The 18,856-nt window shown below is 56.0% G+C and overlaps 1 protein-coding gene across 1 annotated transcript in view; it reads right to left on the bottom strand.

Moving 5' to 3' along the window:
- CLIP2 (CAP-Gly domain containing linker protein 2) overlaps window positions 1–18,856 on the bottom strand; it is a 57,232-nt gene that overhangs the window by 37,492 nt on the left and 884 nt on the right. The window contains 2 exon segments of the mRNA XM_027126172.1: window positions 5,700–6,219; window positions 6,221–6,251. Coding sequence (XP_026981973.1) covers window positions 5,700–6,219; window positions 6,221–6,251 — 551 coding nt within the window.

Below are 18,856 nucleotides of genomic sequence, written 5' to 3'. Positions count from 1 at the left end.
GGGGGCAGCAGGCAGGACACAGCCCTGCAGAGAACCTACCCACCCAGTGCAGAGGGGCCGGGCTGCTCAGACTGCCTCGCGGGCTGGTACACTCCGGGTTATCTGCAAGGCCAGGCTGGCACCGGCAGGGAGCTTTGGGATACGCCGGAGGAGGGTGACAGCAGGAGAGGCGATTCCCTGGAAAGGTTTCTTGGTCCACCCTCCTCAGGATGCTTCTGTGGCCAGTACATGAAGGGACATAAAGGGGCAGAGACTTCAAGTACTTGGAGATGCTCCACTCAGATCCCGCTTCAAGGAAGCCCTTGCTGCCCTGCTGTGCGGAGCCCCTCGCCTGAGCTGGGGCACTCACATGCGGTGACTGAGCGAGGCCGGGGCAGAAAGGCCCAGACACGTTGGCTCAGCATGGGACGCTGTGATGGGCAATCTCGCTCCAGAGCTGCCCCAGGTTGGCCGAGACTCTGTCTGGCCTGCAGAGCAGTCTGACTTCTCCCTCTGCCCAATCTTTCACAGAAGTTAAAAGCCCTAAGAAACACCCCAAACCCCACCTTGGCGCCTACTTTTGGAGAACCCGACCCTCCATGGCAACCTATGAGCCATCTGACATCTTTGGGGGTCAGAGCTCTCCCATTACCCCACTGACATCCATTCCTTGCGGCTTTGGCCCTGGGGCACCTCTTGGAGCCACAAGCAACCAGCCAGGCCTCTTCCTTCCTGAGACAGCCTCCTCTGGTCCTTGCTAATCATACCCCATGCTGGCAACCGTAGCTGGCCAAGATACTTCCAGCCCTCCACCTGGACTGCTGGATCCACTCGGGGTGGGGGGGATACAGAGGACATTCCAGGACTGATAGATAGAAGCCCAGAGCTCCTGTTCCAGGCCAGCCCATGATGCGCTGTGTGACCCCAGGCAACCGCTCACCCTCTCTGGCCTTCACGGTCCTTCCCTGTACAATGAGTGATTAAGGCCCGGTGGTCTCTGCCCCAGCAGGCCTGTCTGAGTCTGGATCAGCCCCTGGGTGGGGCTGTCTTCCTACCCTTCTTCTGTGCCACCAGTTCTCAAGCTGCCTTTCTACAGAGTCTCGGTTCCTGCTTCTCCGTTAGTTCCCCTGGAACGTCTCTTCTCTTCCACGACCTAAATCCCAAACTAATGGCTGGCTCTAGAGTCTGCCGCACCAGCCCTGCTGCCTCTGGAGAAACATCCCTAAAACCACGCGGACAGACCCACTTCCTGGGATGGACCCTCGGGACCACACCTTGGGGAACACACACAGCAGCTACGTCTCCGGCCAGCTAGGCAGCTGAGTGCCCCCCCATAGGCTCCCCGGGCCTGGAAGGTGCCCAGGACCAAAGGGAGTGGTGGGTGTTCCCAGGCAGAAGGAAATAGAGAGGTGGCCTGGGATGCCAGGGTCCCACCAGCCTGGGCCAGTGGGCCTGGGTCCCGTCTCAGCTGTACCAGGCATGTTCTAAAAGTCTGCGTGTCCTTGGACAAGTCATTGCATCTCTCTGCTCCCAACTCTGCCATGCGCCCCAACTCCAGACACCCAGGATCCTTGAGTACTACCCCAAACTCACCCAGTCCGAGCTACGGGAGCACTCGGGGAGGGAGGATTTCAGAAGAGGAAGTTGGGACGGAATAGAATGATTCAATGCTGGAGGAATTTCAGGGATTAGCCAGAAAGGTTATGTGTGTGTGTGCACGCGTGTGCGTGCGCACGTGTGTGCACATGTGTGTGCCTGTGTGTGTCCTGGGGCGGGGGAGGGGCCGAGGGCGGGAAGGACAAAGGCAGGACAGCCCAGCTCTGCCACTTCCACTCTGGGTGCTGTGGGAAACTCAGGCCTGATTCTCATCCTCAGGCTGTAAAACGGAACAATGCGCATGTGCGTCGTGGGCAGCTGGGAGAGTAAGAGGTGAGTCCATGCAGCTCAGTGTGGAAACTCCAAACCACACCTGAAACTTCTGCCAGTTTCACTCTGGCAGGCATGTGACAAGATGCCCAGTATTTAAGTGACACTATTCCAGGAAGGTCAGGCATGTTCCCCCTGTGTCACCCTCCCAGGGGTTCCTCCGGGGGCCAGGGCCCCTCAGGGTTGAAGAGGAAATGGATTCTGTGTGTAAAGTTCTTGGCACAAGGCTCCGCTCCCAGCGAGCACTCGGCCAGTGAAAGCCAAGGACATGCAGGCCGACGTGAGCCGCTGTGTGACCTCAGAGAGGCTCCCAGAGCTCAGTTCCTCCCTGTGCCCAGGACCCCATGGCCCAGGGAGAATGCTCACCCTTCATGGACTTTAATGCTGATACCAGCTAACACTTCACAGAGCTTACTTGGAGCCAGACTACCTTCTAAACACTACATATGCAGCAGGTGAACTTTTTTTTTTTTTTTTGGCCATGCTGTGCAGCTTATAGGATCTTAGTTCCCCAACCAGGGATCAAACCTGGGCCCCGGCAGTGAAAGCACAGAGTCCTAACCACTTGACTGCCAGGGAATTCCCAGCAGGTGAACTTTCATCCCCATCTTACAGGTGAAGAAACTGAGGCAGAGAGAGGATAAACAACTTGCCCACGACTATTTGGCGAGTACTCAGACCTCCTGGGGTAGTGTTGAGGCCCAAATGAAACCAGGACCCAGAGGTATCACTGAAGAGCAGCGTAACTTAATGGACACAAATTCTGTTACTTATGTTCAAAAATAACAAATATTGTTCATGCCTTTGACCCGGGTCAGAAGCAGGTTTGTGGCTGGTGAAGCTAACGTAGCTTAGGTAATCAGAGCCCCTCACATACGCTAGCCTCTCTGGAGGCTCTGAGTGGGGAGGGCCCTGACAATACATTCATGGGATCACGTGATTTGTAAAATTTGCGAAAGCAATATTTTTTGTATTGTTGTTTCCTAAAAAGCCCCCATCCTCAAATTGTGTAAGCTCAGGCCTCTACCTTCATTCATGTCCAGGATATAATCTGTTAAAGGGAGGGGTAGGGATAGGAAGATGCTGTGTCAGGTGTTTATAGAAGGCACAAGGGAAAAGTAGCAAGTCCCAGGGTCGGCCGAGCCAGCTGGATCCTAGCTGTACACAGCGGTCCAGGCTGGAGGACTAACCCAAGGGAAACTGTGGACTAGGGTGGGGCATGTGGGGCTCCATCCTTGAGGTGAAAGTAAATCCCTCCTTCAAATTCCTCTCCCCAACCCACCAGAATCCAAGCATGTCCTGTTTCCAGGGCAGTCACAGTTGATGAGTGAATAAAGGAATGAATGGCCCAGCACCTCCTGGCTGAGTGGCCCTGGGCAGGTTGTTTTCCAGGGCTGAGCCCAGTTTCCTCATCTGTAAAATGGGGAGATAACACCCACTGCGTAAGGTAGCGGGAAGAACCAAAAGAGACAAGGTGCAGAAAGTGCTGGGCATGGATTCGCCCTGGAGAAAGCAGTGTTTCAAACCAAAGGATGCAACCCAGTCTCAGGCTGAGAAGTCACTGGGGCCCGTCTGCTGCTACTGCCAACCCTGCTGAAGGGCTGCAGTCTGGCGGAGATTTCCAGAGCAGGGCCTGGCTCGTGACAGCTTGAGTGCCCCCTGCTCAGTACGTCCAGTTCTCACTCCCTGAGGGGGGAGCAGGTGCAAGAGGATTTCCAGGCAGGATCACACTGGGGTTAAACCTCTCTCCTCTCCCAACCTGAGGAGCATTCAGGGATGGTCAATAACCCTAAGGGGCTCCACTTCCCACCCCACAGGGCACTCACATGACACTACCAAGGTCTTGCACAGCCAGAGTCCTTGGTAACTACGATGCACTTCCACGGCCAGCAGCTTCTTAATGATCCCAACGGAAGTATCACACGTGAGTTATCTATGCCCGTTTTGCTGAATGGACAGATGATGAATGAATGGGAATGAGGCTCAGTTAAGTGAATCACCCAGCATCACACGGCTGGGAAGTAGCAGCAAAGGCACGAACCTGGGCCTGATTTCCCTGCAGTGGCCATGGCCAGCAGGTGCCCTCAGATCCCAGGCACCCCCAAGGACAGCTCAGTGAGACTGTAAGCCGGCTTGCCTGACCACTCGGGGTTCTAGCTGATTAGATGTCTGAACCACCCGACCTTGGGCCAGGGGTCTTTTTTTTTTTTTTTAATTGGAGTATAGGTGATTTACAATGTTGTGTTAGTTTCAGGCGTACAGCAAAGTGAATCAGTTATACATATACATATATCCAGTCTTTTTTGGATCCTTTTCCCATATTCGTCATTACAGAGTATTAAGTAGAGTTCCCTGTGCTATACAGTAGGTCCTTATTACTTATTTATTTTATATATAGTAGTGTGTATCTGTCAATCTTCCAACTTATCCCCCCCTTTCCTCCCTGGTAACCATAAGTTTGTTTTCTATGTCTGTGACTGTATTTCTGTTTTGTAAATAAGTTCATTTGTACTATTTTTTAAAGATCTCACATATAAGCAATATCATATGATGTTTGTCTCTCTCTGTCTGACTTACTTCACTCGGTATGACAATCTCTAGGGCCACCCACGTTGTTGCAAATGGCATTATTTCGTTCATTTTTATGGCTAATATTCCATTGTATATATGTACCACATCTTTTTTATCTGCTCCTCTGTCAATGGACATTTAGATTGCTTCCATGTCTTGGCTACTGTAAATAGTGCTGCAGTGAACCCTGGGGTGCATGTATCTTTTCAAATTATGTTTTTCTCTGGATATATGCCCAGGAGTGGGATTGCTGGATCATATGGTAGTTCTATATTTAGTTTTTTAAGGAACTTCCATACTGTTCTCCATAATGGTTGTACCAACTTACATTCCCACCAACAGTGTAGGAGGGTTCCCTTTTCTCCACACCCCCTCCATCATTTACTGTTTGTAGACTTTTTGATGATGGCCATTCTGAGCCGTGTGAGATGATACCCCATTGTAGTTTTGATTCGCATGTCTCTAATAACATCTCAACATCTCTCAGTGATGTTGAGCATCTTTTCATGTGCTTTTTGGCCATCTGTATATCTTCTTTGGAGAAACATCTATTTAGATCTTCTGCCCTTTTTTTGAATAGGTTGTTTGTTTTTTGATATTGACTCCATGAGCTGTTTGTATATTTTGGAGATTAATCCCTTGTCGGTTGCTTCGTTTGTAAATATTTTCTCCCATTCTGTGGGTTGTCTTCTCGTTTTGTTTTTGGTTTCCTTTGCTGTGCAAAAGCTTTTACATTTAATTAGGTCCCATTTGTTTATTTTTGTTTTTATTTTCATTACTCTAGGAAGTGGAGGGCCAAGGGTCTTGAGCACTCTGGTCCCCAGCCTTTTCCAGTATAATCCTGGCACATCCACGCTGGTGGGCTGGATCAATGGATAATATCAATGACAGCTAACATTTTGAGGGCACTAAGTTTCAGGCACTGTCTAAAGGCATTAACATGTATTCACACATTTCAACCCACAAGGCAGGTACTATTAAAGTTCTCATTTTACAGATGGGAAGACCGAGGCCCAGGAAGGTTAAGACACTTGTCCAGGGTCACACAGTGACAGTCTCCAGGGTACCCACTTTACCTGTCTCCCTGGCCACTCTGTGGTTCTGACCAGGAGCGGGTACCCCAGCCTGGACCCCACCCGAACCCCGTGGGTCCCCCACCCTGCCCAGTCCCAGGGATCCAGCTCACTTACGTGGGGTGGAGTGCTTGGGTTGGGGGGACTCACCAGCACACGGTCTCCCAGGCGCAGGTCCTTGTCACCCCGCTTCACAGAGCCGCTGTCGGAGAGGTTGGAGCCCGACTCGTTGCCGGTCTTGACGGAGCTGTTGAGGACACTCTCCCGCAGGGGGATGACGCGGCTGGTCAGCGGCGGCGTGGCCGTGCCCGAGTGCAGCGACAGGTTCTGGGTGGTCAGCGACTCGACCGAGTGCGCGTCACTGCCCGAGCCCTCGGCCGCAGGCTGCCGGGTCAGCTTGGAGGGCCGCGTGAAGATGCCCTGCAGGGCCGGGCACTCGAAGTAGCGCACGCCGCCCACGGCGCCGTCGTTCTTGCCCACCGGCTCGTCCAGCACCACGCCCGCCCACTGGCCCGGCGCGAACTGCGTCTCGCCCAGGTACTGCACCACGCCCGGCTTCACTCCATTCACCCACACGCGCTCGCCCACCACGAAGTCCCCCACGAACTCGTCGCCCACTTCGGCCGCCTTGGCGCCGGGCTTCTCGGGGGCGGCGGGGGCTGCGGCCGGGGGGGCCCGAGGCCTGCTTGTGCAGGGGGGAGCCTGTGGAGGAGGAGAGAGGCGGCGGTTAGGGCTCGGGTGGGGGCTGGACCCTCGGCCGTCCCAGGAGCGCGTAGTCCAGCTGGCCGGGGGGAAACTGAGGCAGGCGGGGCTGGGAGTGGGGCCTGGGGCGGGTCTCATTCTTCCTGGGCCGTAGGCATCCCCGGGCGGCTCCCTACTCTGCCAACCCCTCTGGAAAGTTCTAGGGATGAAAAGCTCAGGACAGTGCCTCCTCTGAAGGCTTTCCACTGCTCAGGGTCACTCGAAATTGAGGGCAGAATGAACCCATGACCGAGGGTTACAAGCTGCTACTTCCGCATCCCGGTGGGCTCAGGCCCTCAGCTGTTACTTTGAGGCCGCCCATGGTCCCATGTGGGACTCAGGTCTTGTGGGGGGATCTCTGTGCCCCCCGCCTTCTTCTCCAGCAAGTTCTGGGCCCCACGAAGGGCTCCTCACTGTTCCTTGGCAGCTGGCCACAGACATCTCGGGACAAGGAAGGAGCCAGAAAACCCTCTTATTCCACTCCTGAGTCTCCCTCTCCTCCCCGGTCCCCAAGCTGTAGGCCAAGTCTCAGGGCACACAGACCAGGAGAAGGGGTGTGAGGAGGGTGGGAGGCGGAAGCAAGCACTTAACCTCATTGCTGGACTGAACTCCAGGCTCTCTGGCCTGGACTGGGTACCCTAATCCAGCCCCTCTTTACAGAAAGAATGACCCTGAGGCTCAGAGAGGCCAGGGCCTCGCCCAAGGCCACACAGCAGAAATGGGGACTCAAACCCTTGGAGGGGGCCTGCCTCCCAGGCCTGGGCTCTGATGTGCTCTAGACTCAGAAGAAGAAGGGAAGGGGGGCAACCTGCTCACAAAAGGACAAAGCAGAGCTCAAACCCACCACGCTTTGTGCGTGTCTGGCTCCTGGGCCCCACGCAGGGCCTCCTGTGCAAGCGGATGCCGGCAAGCCTGCCCATTTACACCTCAAGGTCTGGAGGCTGCCCCTCCTTCCTGCCAGACCAAGTATCAGGCAGGGAAGGACTCATCCTTTTCCTCCTCTACTCCAGAGGCTGACGGACTTGTCAAATACAGATGGGGACAGGAGGCAAGCAGACACTGCCATGCCCCTATCAGGGTTGCCTGTGTTTCTGGTCCTTTCCATGGGTAGCCAGTAGAGGGGCCACAGGGGCAGCGGCTCCACCAGCATCCTCTTTGTACCCAAGGCCAAGGAGCCTGGGGCCGCAGGCCTGGCTGCATGCTGTCTCAAGGCTGGAAGGACAGAGCTTCTGGGAGATGAGGAAGCCACACAACTCCAGGGCAGGGCTGACATACGAGCTCCAGCAGGCAGGTTCTCCCTCCGGGGCACTGGTAGTGGTGGGAAAGCATGTGATCACCCAGGGCCTGGGGAGCCAGGACGGGCGTCCTAACTGAGGAGCAAGGGGCTCCCTCTCAGCTGTGAGCCGGGCTCCTGGGAAATCAGTGAGCTTTGCTACTGAACTTGATTAACAACCAGAGTGATCACACCCACGAATTGATGCTCTGTGCTAAGAGGCAGACATACGTACAGTAGCTCATTGGACCCTCAGTTAACCCTGTGAAGTGATTCCATGATCCCATTTTACAGATGAGGAAACTGAGGCCTGGAGATATCAGGTGCTTTATCTAGGCCCCCCAGGCAGGAGGCAGCAGCGCCAAGGTCCGGCCAACAGCCCCTGGCTCTTGGTGCAGGGCGCTTTCATTCGTCCAGGAAATGTGCACCAGGCACCCGCCATGCCAAGCCCTAAACTACAACCACCCCAATCTTGGACTCCTCTGCATGGACCCGTTTCCTACACTCTGACCAAACCCTACAGTTCCCTTCGAGCAGGGAACAATCTCATCTTGTACTCCTTCCTGCAGAGGGATGTCTCCTTCTCCTTCTGTGGGACCCTGGGGGTGGGGGTGGGGGGTGTCCCCAAGGCTCTTCTCTTCCACCCCTGAGATCCCACAAGGTGGAGGCCACAGTGGCTGAGGGAGCAGACCCTGGAGCCCCGCCTCGGTCTCCTCACCTGCCCTCCGCCACGGGGCTGCTGTACAGTGATGGACACAAAGCCCTAGGGATGGTGCCTGGGCCACACAAGTGAACAAGTGCTGACCGTTCTTACTGGGATGAAAATGACTGATCCTCAAACTAAGGGATTAGAAAAAATTTTAAACCACAAAAGGATCAGGGGGCAGAAGAAGGGCTTCCAGCAAGTTCTGGTGACCTTGGACCCATGGCTCTGCCCCCACCACACACACCCCCCACCAGAGCAGCCGACCTCGTCCTGCTGTTCCCTGTGCCTGGGCTGAGCTCCGGGTCCCTGGTTCTCATCTAGGACAATCCTGTTACAAGGAGCTTCTGCTGGGATCACAGCAGTACGGGGCCTGGGAACCCCGCTAGGTCAGGTGGGCCCGTTCCTTAAAAAAAAAAAAAACCTGCTCCGAAAAGCAGCCATAGTGGGAGGAAGCCACAAGTTAGATGGTGTTCCAGGGCCCTCGTGACACTGCCCAAGCAGCCCGTGGGTCCTGCTAACAACGAGGGGTCAAGGTTATCATCATGAAGACAGCAGCTACCATTCATGAAGTGAGACTACATGCCCTCAACGGACTGGGTACTTTTTTTAATATATATATAAATTTATTTATTTATTTATTTTATTTTTGGCTGTGTTGGGTCTTCGTTGCTATGCACGGGCTTTCTCTAGTTACGGCGAGCGAGGGCTACTCTTCGTTGCGGAGCACAGGCTTCTCATTGTCGTGGCTTCTTTTGTTGCGGAGCATGGGCTCTGGGCATGCAGGCTTCAGTAGTTGTGGCAGGTGGGCTCAGTAGTTGTGGCTCGCGGGCTCTAGAGCTCAGGCTCAGTAGTTGTGGTGCATGGGCTTAGCTGTTCCGCGGCAAGTGGGATCTTCCCGGGTCAGGGCTCAAACCCGTGTCCCTTGCATTGGCAGGCCGATTCTCAACCACTGCACCACCAGGGAAGCCCTGGACTGGGTACTTTTTCTATATTATATTCTTATCTTGCAGGTTAGGAAACAGAGGTTATAAAACTTGCCCAAAGTCACCCAGGCAGGAGCCAGGCCCACCTGGTCTGGCTCAGAGCCTCCCCGTAAGGCAGGCATAGGAGGTGTCTAGCAGGTGTCAGTGCCCTTCCCATATCCGTTTCCAGAACACTTCCTCGTGCTGAGGGGCTCTGTGATGTCTGCTTAACGGAATGGCCGTGGCTCAGGTGAGACCCTGCCCTACCTGTTGTCTGTGCGGAGAGCATAGAGGAGGGTCCCAGGTCGAGGGGGACCCAGCGTGGCTATTCTTGGCAAGAAGCTGCCTACTCAGCTGTCCTCCCAGCTGTCCTGGCCCAGGCAGACCCCCAGGTAATCTCCTTTCTTCCCCACCCCTGCCCCTTCCAGAGGTCACAGGCCCCGGGGACCAGTTGTTTGAACAGCTGCTAAAATAAAATCCAGGTCACGAGCCTGGCGACCACACTTGGGCGTTCTGCTGCATTTTTCCTCTTTGATGCTCCAGTCTCACAGGCACAAACCTTCACCCACTCCCCCACTCACCCCGGGCAGCTTGCAGCCGCCTGAGCTGGGGAAAGGGTGGCAACCCCACTAGAGCCCCCTTCCCTCCAGGGAGCCGTCAGTAACACGCTGGCTGGGCCTGGCCGAGCCCCTTCCCATATCTGGGCCTCAGCTTCCCCATGGGGCAACAAAGGGCGAGGTCAGAAATTGCTAAGGTACTGGCCAGCACTGACATGCTACAAGCCCCACCTCTTCTCCCAGAGGAGGGGGCGTGTCATCAGAGCTATGAGACCCGGCTGATGGGCTGAGCCTCTGGGGTGGTTCTGGAGGCTCCCTGAGGGCAGGGCCTGGGCCTCCCCGCCCTCCTAGTTCCCAAATGGACCAGCAGCGGCTCGGCAAACCCCCAAGAAAGCAAAGGGCAGCAACAGACTTAAACCTCACGCCAGCAGCTGACCCTTCCCCAGACACCAGGCACAAGGGAATTGACTGCTGGTTTCAAGTTCAAAGTAGAACTTTGATAAAAAGGGCTAAAGGACATGGTGTGGAGTGACAGCAGCTGGTGGCCTGTTCCAACGTGAGCGGGGGGCGCTCAAGGCGGGGGTGGTGGGAGGTGCCCAGATGAGAGCGCATCCTCCCCTGCTTCCGCAAGGGCTTTGGTCCTGCCCTGCCTGGGAAGCGGAGACAGGCATTTTTCATACCTGCCGAATCTCAGCCACCAGGGACCCCATTCGTTGAGCACCCAGTGTCAAAGTGGGCCCAGCAAAGGGGTGGGGGGAACACTAGGACCGCAGCTACAACTCAGCCGGCCTTCTGCCTGGCAGGAAGGCACCAAGGTCCACGGGGCCCTGGGGTTGGGGAGAGAGGGCTCACTGCAAACAGAGGTGGGAGCACCTCCCAGAACCTCTGCCCTGACAGTCACAGGGCTCGTTCCCTCACCTCCTCAGAGCAGCCTTCCCTGACTGCTTCACCTAAAAGCCCACCCACTTGCAGCACCCTCTACTCACTTCATTCTTCAAGAGATTTACCCCGTCTTCACCTGAGTATGTCTGCCTCCAGACTGAAATGGAAGCTCACACGGGCTGTTTCCTCTCCAGCACCCAGCCTGGTTCCCCGCAGCAGGCCCTCCATGCAAGCTGCACTGCACTGCCGGCTCAGAACGGGGGCCCACACCGGCTCTGTGCTGGGTGCACGGAACAGTCAACAATCCGAGCTGCAGAACGTCGCTCCCATTTCTTCAGTCAAGGAATCTGAGGCTCACTCCAGGCAGTTTCCGGTTCACCTGGTCTCTCTTCCGCCTTTGTACCTCCCTGAGCCCTTCCCATTTTCCCTGTGTTTCCAGAGGAAAGCTAAGAACCCTCTTCTCCTTTTAGAAGCAAACCTCCATCCCGCTTTGGTCTTCCCTGGGACCCGCCTCCCCGCCACCTCTCTCCTCTCCCCGCGATGGCCCTCCGACAGAGGTCAGAGCCCACGGGTGGCATGAACACCGCCCTGGCCCACAAAACAGCTTCCCTCACCTCGCCCCCTCCTGCCGTCACCCATTCTCCTTCCCAGCAAACAAGCTTTTCTCTCTCTAAATGTTTCTTACATAGATCATTCATGTCCAGTGCAGAAAAAATTTTAAACATAGTTACTGATTATAAAAATGAAAAGGACCTGGGCTTCCCTGGTGGCGCAGTGGTTGAGAGTCCGCCTGCCGATGCAGGGGACACGGGTTCGTGCCCCGATCCGGGAAGATCCCACATGCCGCAGAGTGGCTGGGCCCGTGAGCCATGGCCACTGAGCCTGCACGTCCGGAGCCTGTGCCCCGCAACGGGAGAGGCCACAACAGTGAGAGGCCCGCGTACCGCAAAAAAAAAAAAGAAAGAAAAAGAAAAGGATCTATAGTTCCATCATATAAACATAATCACAGTTAACATCTTGGTGTGTGTTTTTCCACGCTTTATCCTGTGCGTGTAAGGGGGTGTGTGTGTGTGTGTGTGTGTGTGTGTGTGTGTGTGTAGTACTTAAAAGTCAAAAACACAAGCCAGGCTGTAGTTAGATATTCCTCGGTCCTCTGCTCTCCCTGCAGTTGGTATTTTTCCATCCAGCAGTGTCTAGAAGGAAACGGTTCCATGCCCTAATAAGACTCTGCTTCCCAGTCCTTCTCTGACCCTCAGCTCCTGACCCCTCCCCGCTCCGGAAACTTCTCCTGCAAGGATGCCTCGCTGCACTGCAGGGGGCCCTTCCTGGCCTTGTGGTGCCTGGCCCTGCTGTCCATGCTCCTCTCAAGGCTCCCTGTTCCTGTGACAGGACTGGGGCCTCCCCAGTCCTGCACCCTGGCCCACACTGGTGGTCCTCTCCGATGGGGTGGTCTCCATCCACTACCTCTCCACCTATATGCCAGCCAGTGCTGTGCTGGGAAAGGCTTAACTAGTTCTCCAAGAGAAAATAATAATAATAATAATAATAATAACCCTGATTTTGTAGCCTTTGCCAATTTCCATAGTGTAAATTCTCCCACCATGATCCACCTCAAGCTACCAGCATGATGCCACTGAACACAGAATTGGGAAGAGATTATATATAGTATTTCCAACACAGAGTAAATAACCTCAAAGACACAGATGCTGGGGACTTCCCTGGTGGCGCAGTGGTTGAGAGTCCGCCTGCTGACGCAGGGGACACGGGTTTGATCCCTGGTCCGGGAAGATCTCACATGCCACGGAGCAGCTAAGCCCGTGCACCACAACTACTGAAGCCTGCACGCCTAGAGCCCATGCTCCGCAACAAGAGAAACCACTGCAATGAGAAGTCCATGCACCTCAATGAAGAGTAGCCCCTGCTCACTGCAACTAGAGAAAGCCCATGGGAGCAACAAAGACCCAATGCAGCCATAAATAAATAAATAAATAACAGAACAAAACGAAAAAAACACAGATGCTACAAAATCTTACTAGTAGTAAATAGTAGCTTTTTTACCAGTAGTAAAATAGTAGTAGTAGTAGTGGTATAAACACTACTAGGAGAAACACTAGAAGTCATGAGTTTTGAATATTTATTACCTATGTTTTTAATAGAATGTACTTAATTTTGGGCTTCCCTGGTGGCGCAGTGGTTGAGAGTCCGCCTGCCGATGCAGGGGACACGCGTTCATGCCCTGGTCCGGGAAGATCCCACATGCCGCGAAGCGGCTGAGCCCATGAGCCATGGCCGCTGAGCCTGCGCGTCCGGAGCCTGTGCTCCGCAACGGGAGAGGCCACAACAGTGAGAGGCCCGCGTACCGCAAAAAAAAAAAAAAAAAAACCCACAAGAGGGGCCTTGGAGGGACCCACAGTGATGATATGACATGCACCAAGGAGCATGATGAAGTTGGCCCTTTGCCCCTGAAAGCCAGAGGGAAAAAAAGCGTATCTATAAATGTTCCATAGAACATAGTTCAACAAGGCGTTAATAAGTATCATGAAAACAAAACCTTAATCTCCAAATTCAAACAACTTGAGGAACAGGGGCTTAAGCAAAGTTAAGGTTACTTTGCTGCAGGACTTGTCAGAGCCTTTAATGTGCAAATGAGCAGTGTGATGACTTAGGAAGGGCTATAAATAAGGTGACTACATAATTTATAATCCAAAACTAGACACGGTGGAGAGAAAAGAGGTGCTATTAATATAGTATCATGCCAAGACCACAAGCATAAACTAGGGCTGTCACAGGCAGTACACAGTTACTCTGGCCTAAAATTATAGCATTTTTTTCTCTGTGTCGCCTAAGGAAACCCTGCCTGCCCATCAGGCCAGCTCCACCACCCCTCACTGGCACTGCCACCCCACGGAACTCCATTCTTCCCTGATTGGCAGAGCCTGCCACCCAGGCTGCCAGGGTACACGTCTGCACCCCACCCAGAAGACAAACCCTGGGAGGTGGGGTCCACACAGACCCCCTCTCCATCCCTGGGGCCCCAAAATGGGGCTGAAATATACCCTGGCCACGACCCTGACCTCCCCTCCTTGGTGCCTCTATGCAACATACATAAATGCCCCACAAACCCCAAAGCAGCTTCTGCTCTAAGATCCCGGCTCTCTTGGCAGGGACTCAACACCAAGGTCCAAAGGAAGGGATGGGGTCTCTAGAGCATTCCTCAAGGGCGCCAGCTTTCCCACCGTGAGTCCCCCAGCCCGGTCCACCCTCCAGTCAGTCCCTTGACAGTGTCCCGCCCATATGGTCTCTGGAAAGACCCCTCCCAACCCACTCTGACCAAGGCAGGGCCCGCCCCCTGTGGCCACCTCCCCGTCTCCAGCCAGCCGTCCCTGCAGAAGGGACCCTCTACCAGGCCGTTCCGGGGCGGGCCCCAGTCCCAAGGATTGCTCAGCGTCCTTCCTGAGCCAAAGGGAACTCAGAAGCCCCCTTCTGTTCCCCTTACTCCCAAACCAGGGGGAAAGAGCCCCTACCCAGCAGACTCAGCTGAGGCCCCAGGGAGAAAAAGATGCGGGAGGCTTACCCTGGAAGGAGCAGAGCCAGCTTCCCATGGAGAAGCCCTGCTACAGCCACGCCAGCCACGGCAGGCAGGCAGGCGGGCGGGCGCTGGCAGCTGGGCCCCTGCTCCCCCCAGTTCCCCCCCCGCCCCCATTCCCGATCGATTCTGGGCGTCGTCAGGAACATTAGGAGGCTGCCCTGCCCCCCGCCCATCCGCAGCCCAGCCACAGAAAAGCTCAGCTTGGCTTTCCCCGTCCTGATGCCATTAAAAAGTTTAGGATGTGGTCAGGGGAGGAGAGCAGGAGAGCTGACCTTGAAGGGAGTGAGTGCCGCCTGGAGCCAGGGCTAGCTCTGCAGGAGCAAGGGCTGGCAGCTGGTCCGGTTCTGCCCAGGTTTGCGCAGCATCTGGGACAGGTCAGTTAAAACGGGGATGAAGCCACCTACCCTTGCAGGGAGCATGGGGATCAAGGTGAAAGACACGAACCTCCGCGGGTGGAGTGGAGTGGGGTCAGTGTCTAGGACTAGAGGCCAGCTGTGAAGCTCTGTGGGACACCCCACCCCGGGCATGTCACACTGGCTCCCATGTCTGGAGCACCCACAGGGTGTGGGAGCACCCGGGCCCCAGCTCAATAAGCCAGAACTTCAAAGCTCTGGGCCCGTTGGGGGAGATCAACATACAGGAAGTGGACCCTGCCCCAAGTGGCCCGCTGCTTTTCCGAGGGGGACGCCCATGCACACGCGTCCTCGACCTCCTGTGTCCTGGGTCCCCCACGTGTGCAAAGGCCACAGGCACACTGGGGGATAGCTGTGACCAACCTAACGAGAACAGATGGCTCCTCCAACCCCGCCCATCTAGCCGGTGCCTGAGCAGAGCGTAGGAGTGGACTCGAGTCCAGCCACCGCAGCTGCCTCAACCCCGGGGGCAGCAGGTGCCAGCAGCCTGAACCAGCTTCAGACCAAGCCCAGCCCTGCTACCCTCTGGCCCTGTAACTCTGAGCAACTCAGCTGAGACCTCCAAGCCTCAGTTCTGTCATCTTTCAAATGGACAGAAGAGCAGTTCTCTCACTCAGTTGTTAATGAGAAAGAAATGTGATAAGACACCTGCTGCAGGGCCGGCTTGTGACACACAAGTGTCAAACGCTGTCCCTCCTAGATGGGAAATCTCTGGGGCTGGACCACAGGGCAAGGGGTGGGAGAGGCCCTCCAAGGGTCCTCCTGCCCCAGTGGGGGGCAAGGGCAGAGGGACCTCACAGTGGCCTATGGTCTGTCCCTGTCCCTAGAGCCCTCCCCAGGTCCCTGCGGCCAGCCCTTCTTGTCCCAAGAGGGACACCCACGGCCTAGCCTGGCCTGCCCCCACCTGAGGCTCAGAAGCAGACCCCGGGAAGGACTAAGGGCTCCTATGCACAGCCTGCCGTGGTTCCTACGACTACCCAGCAGGGTTGGACCTGCCCGGCCAGCGCCGGCTGCTCCTGACCCAAACGGAAGGCCTAACCCCGGCAGCATCTTGGGCCGCCAGCCCGGAGACCTGAGCTCCCCCCACATCTTCCTCAGGCCCAGGATAGGCTCCCAACCCCCAGGCGGCCTGGGCCACAGCTCCCCAACTCCCTTCCGGTCGCCACGCCTGCCCTGGCCCATTCACACCCCTCCCCGGGCCTCTCGAGCCGCTCTGCCTCCATCCCTGTCCTTAGACGTCTCAAGACTCAGGACTTCTGTAGCTACTACTGCCTCTGCCTGGATGCCCTTTCCCTGACCTTGCGGGTTCCTGCTTGTCGCTAAGATCTTCACGCCGGTGTCACCTCCTGAGCGAGGACCCCCTCCCCCGCCCGCCTGATCTGAAGCAGTCTCCAGGGGGTCCATCCCATCTGGCTGGGCTGCCCCTGACCTAGAGGCCCCACCCAGGTTTTGGCCCACCGGTGGGTCCCAGACCGCCTTCCTGTGCACCTGCTTTGACCACCTCTGGGCCACCTCCTGGTGTAAGAGACCCCCTCCCACGGCCCCTCTGGTCCCACGGCTCTGGGAACCGACAAAGGCCGGGCGGGGCGGAGGCATCAGCCCAGGCCTGACCCTTGGCAGATCCTCTGCCCGGAGGCTGAGCTCATGCTTTGGGAGGCTGCCACTGCCCCAATTCCCAGAGCCACTGCCCCCCTCCAGCCACCACCAGGCTCCAGCCTCTGCCAGACCCTCTCTTGGTGCTCCAGCACCCACCTCCGGAGTCCCAGCCTCCCAGCCTCCCACGGGGGTGGGCGCCTCCAGCACCTCGGAGAGCTGATGGCCAGTTCCATAGGGTGGGTGAGGGAGCCTGCGGGCCAGGAATGGGGCCACTGTCCTCCCCTGCTGCCGCCACACATCCTGCCTCTGCTGGGACTCTTGTTATGAGACCTGGAGCAGGGACGAAAGCAGCTCTGGGCCGCAGAAATCTCCCTTGCCCTGTCACAGGGCTCCACTGCCCTGGCCAACTGCTGCCGGCTCTCTGCTCCCTCCCCCAGCCCGGGGGTCTGTCTCTCTCTGACCTGCAAAGGCAGCAGGTGCCAGAGCGGGAAGGAGGGCGTCACCAACCGCAGCTGCAGCCTTTTGCCGCCACCGTGTCCCTCGGCAGGGGGCGTGTCTCTGTGATCAATTGGGCATTCATGGAGCGGCACCTCCTCTCCCGGCACAGGAACAGCCCTGCAGGGTTGGGGTCCAGGCAGAGTCAGACCACCCAGGCCCCACCTTCAGCGGCCCCCAGACCACCGTGCGGTGTGACCAGGAGGCAATCAGCAGGCCACACAGTGTGGTCCATTCCCCTTCCCTCGAGAGACCAGGATGTAGCCATTCAAAATGATGGCAAAGAGGACACTGCCGTAGCACGGGGGCGGGGGCGCTTCGCATAGAACGCAATCAAATGTGAAGCAGTAGGATGCAAGTCTGGATACAACCCATGACTTAACTGCTTGAAACAACAACATGTGAACAGGAAAAAAGACCAGAAGGAATAGGTCACAGTGGTGGCTGTGATTAGGTTAAGTGGAGGGGTAATGGGAGTTCCTTCTTTTATCACTCAAATTTTTCTGTAATGAGATTATGGAGGGATGAAAGGAAAAGAAATTACTCTTTAATGAGTCTTGTGCCTGCAGGCACTTCTCATTTATTAACTCACTTGATTCCCTGAGAGAAATGACATTATCCCATTTGTGGCTCAGAGAGGTTAAGTAATGCTTCCAAGGTCACACAGGAGGGACATTAGAGCTGGATCGGAGCCAGAACCCAGGCCCTCTGGATCAGAGAGGAGGCAATGAGGAAAGAATCCAGAAGGTGCTAGGGGTTCTCTCCAGTGGAGAAGAGGGTCAGGGCCAAGCCTGGCTGTAGCCCTTCTCCAGCCAGTGGGATATACAACTCCCACCCGCTCTAGACCACTAGGCCCATTTGGTGCCTCTGCCCATGCTCTGTCTCCAGGCCCCACATCGTCCTCCTCCTCCACACTTACACTCCCTCCTTCCTTAAGGCTGAGCTCACTCACACTTCCTCCAGGAAGTCTTCCCTGCAGCCCACCCATGGTGGTCAGCCCCCTTCACCTCCCACAGCCCTGGAAGTGAGTACAAACATCTTCGCCCGGGTGACCACATGCCTCCTCACCAGTCTCCCCAGCCCCACTCTTAACCCCCGCAACCCGCCCTCTGCCTGGTGGCCTGAGGAATGCCAACACCACCAGACGACCTTTGCTAACATCCTCCAACAGCTTCCATCACACTTAAAACAAACCCAGTCCCCCTGCCCTTCACCACCTGCCTCTGCTGCCCTCCCCAACCTCATTTTGCACTCCTCTTTACCCAGAACTGTCTTCTTTCTCTTTTTTAACAAACAATCCATTCCTGCCTCAGGGTCCTTGCGTTACTTGTTCCCTCACCTGGAACAGCCTTTTCCCCTTGTTTTTTCCCCCCGCCTAGGTTCTTCTGAGGCTCAGAAATGAGGAAAGGAGGATTTGCCACCTTGAAAGGGGTTGTCTGGGCCTCCACAAGAGCCTGTACCAGGCAGGGCAGTCCACGGGCCACATGACACATCTTCCTCACCTTTCCATGCTAGCTGTCTGGCTTTCCCAGGACCTGGTTCTGTCAACTGCCCGTGCCTTTGGCTCAAACTTCACTTGACCCTACCCAGGGCCCAGATTGCCCAGTCTGGCCTGTGACTGGTTTTGCCTCTCCAAACTTCTATGCCAATCAGATGAGATGGACCCCGTCTTACCCTGCTGGCTGGAGTGTCGTCAAAGTGGGAATTTGTGCCAAAGATGTTCATCACAGCATTATTTACCAAAGTGAAAAATAAGAGGGCCTCCCTGGTGATGCAGTGGTTAAGAATCCACCTGCCAGTGCAGGCGACACGGGTTCGAGCCCTGGTCCGGGAAGATCCCACATGCCGGGAAGCAACTAAGCCCATGTGCCACAGCTACTGAGCCGGCGCTCTACAGCCCATGAGCCACAACTACTGAGCCCACGTGCCACAACTACTGAAGCCCACGCACCTAGAGCCCAAGCTCCGCAACAAGAGAAGCCACCGCAATGAGAAGCCGGCGCACCACAACCAAGAGTAGCCCCCGCTCGCCGCAACCAGAGGGAAGCCCGCGTGCAGCAAAGAAGACCCAATGCAGCCAAAAATAAAATAAA

Source organism: Aethalodelphis obliquidens, unplaced genomic scaffold, assembly GCF_003676395.1.
Source record: "Aethalodelphis obliquidens isolate GAN/ISIS:26980383/991018 unplaced genomic scaffold, ASM367639v1 scaffold30, whole genome shotgun sequence".
Lineage (NCBI taxonomy): Eukaryota > Metazoa > Chordata > Mammalia > Artiodactyla > Delphinidae > Aethalodelphis > Aethalodelphis obliquidens.
Note: the sequence above shows the minus strand (reverse complement) of the source record. Positions and strands in the feature narration are given on the sequence as shown.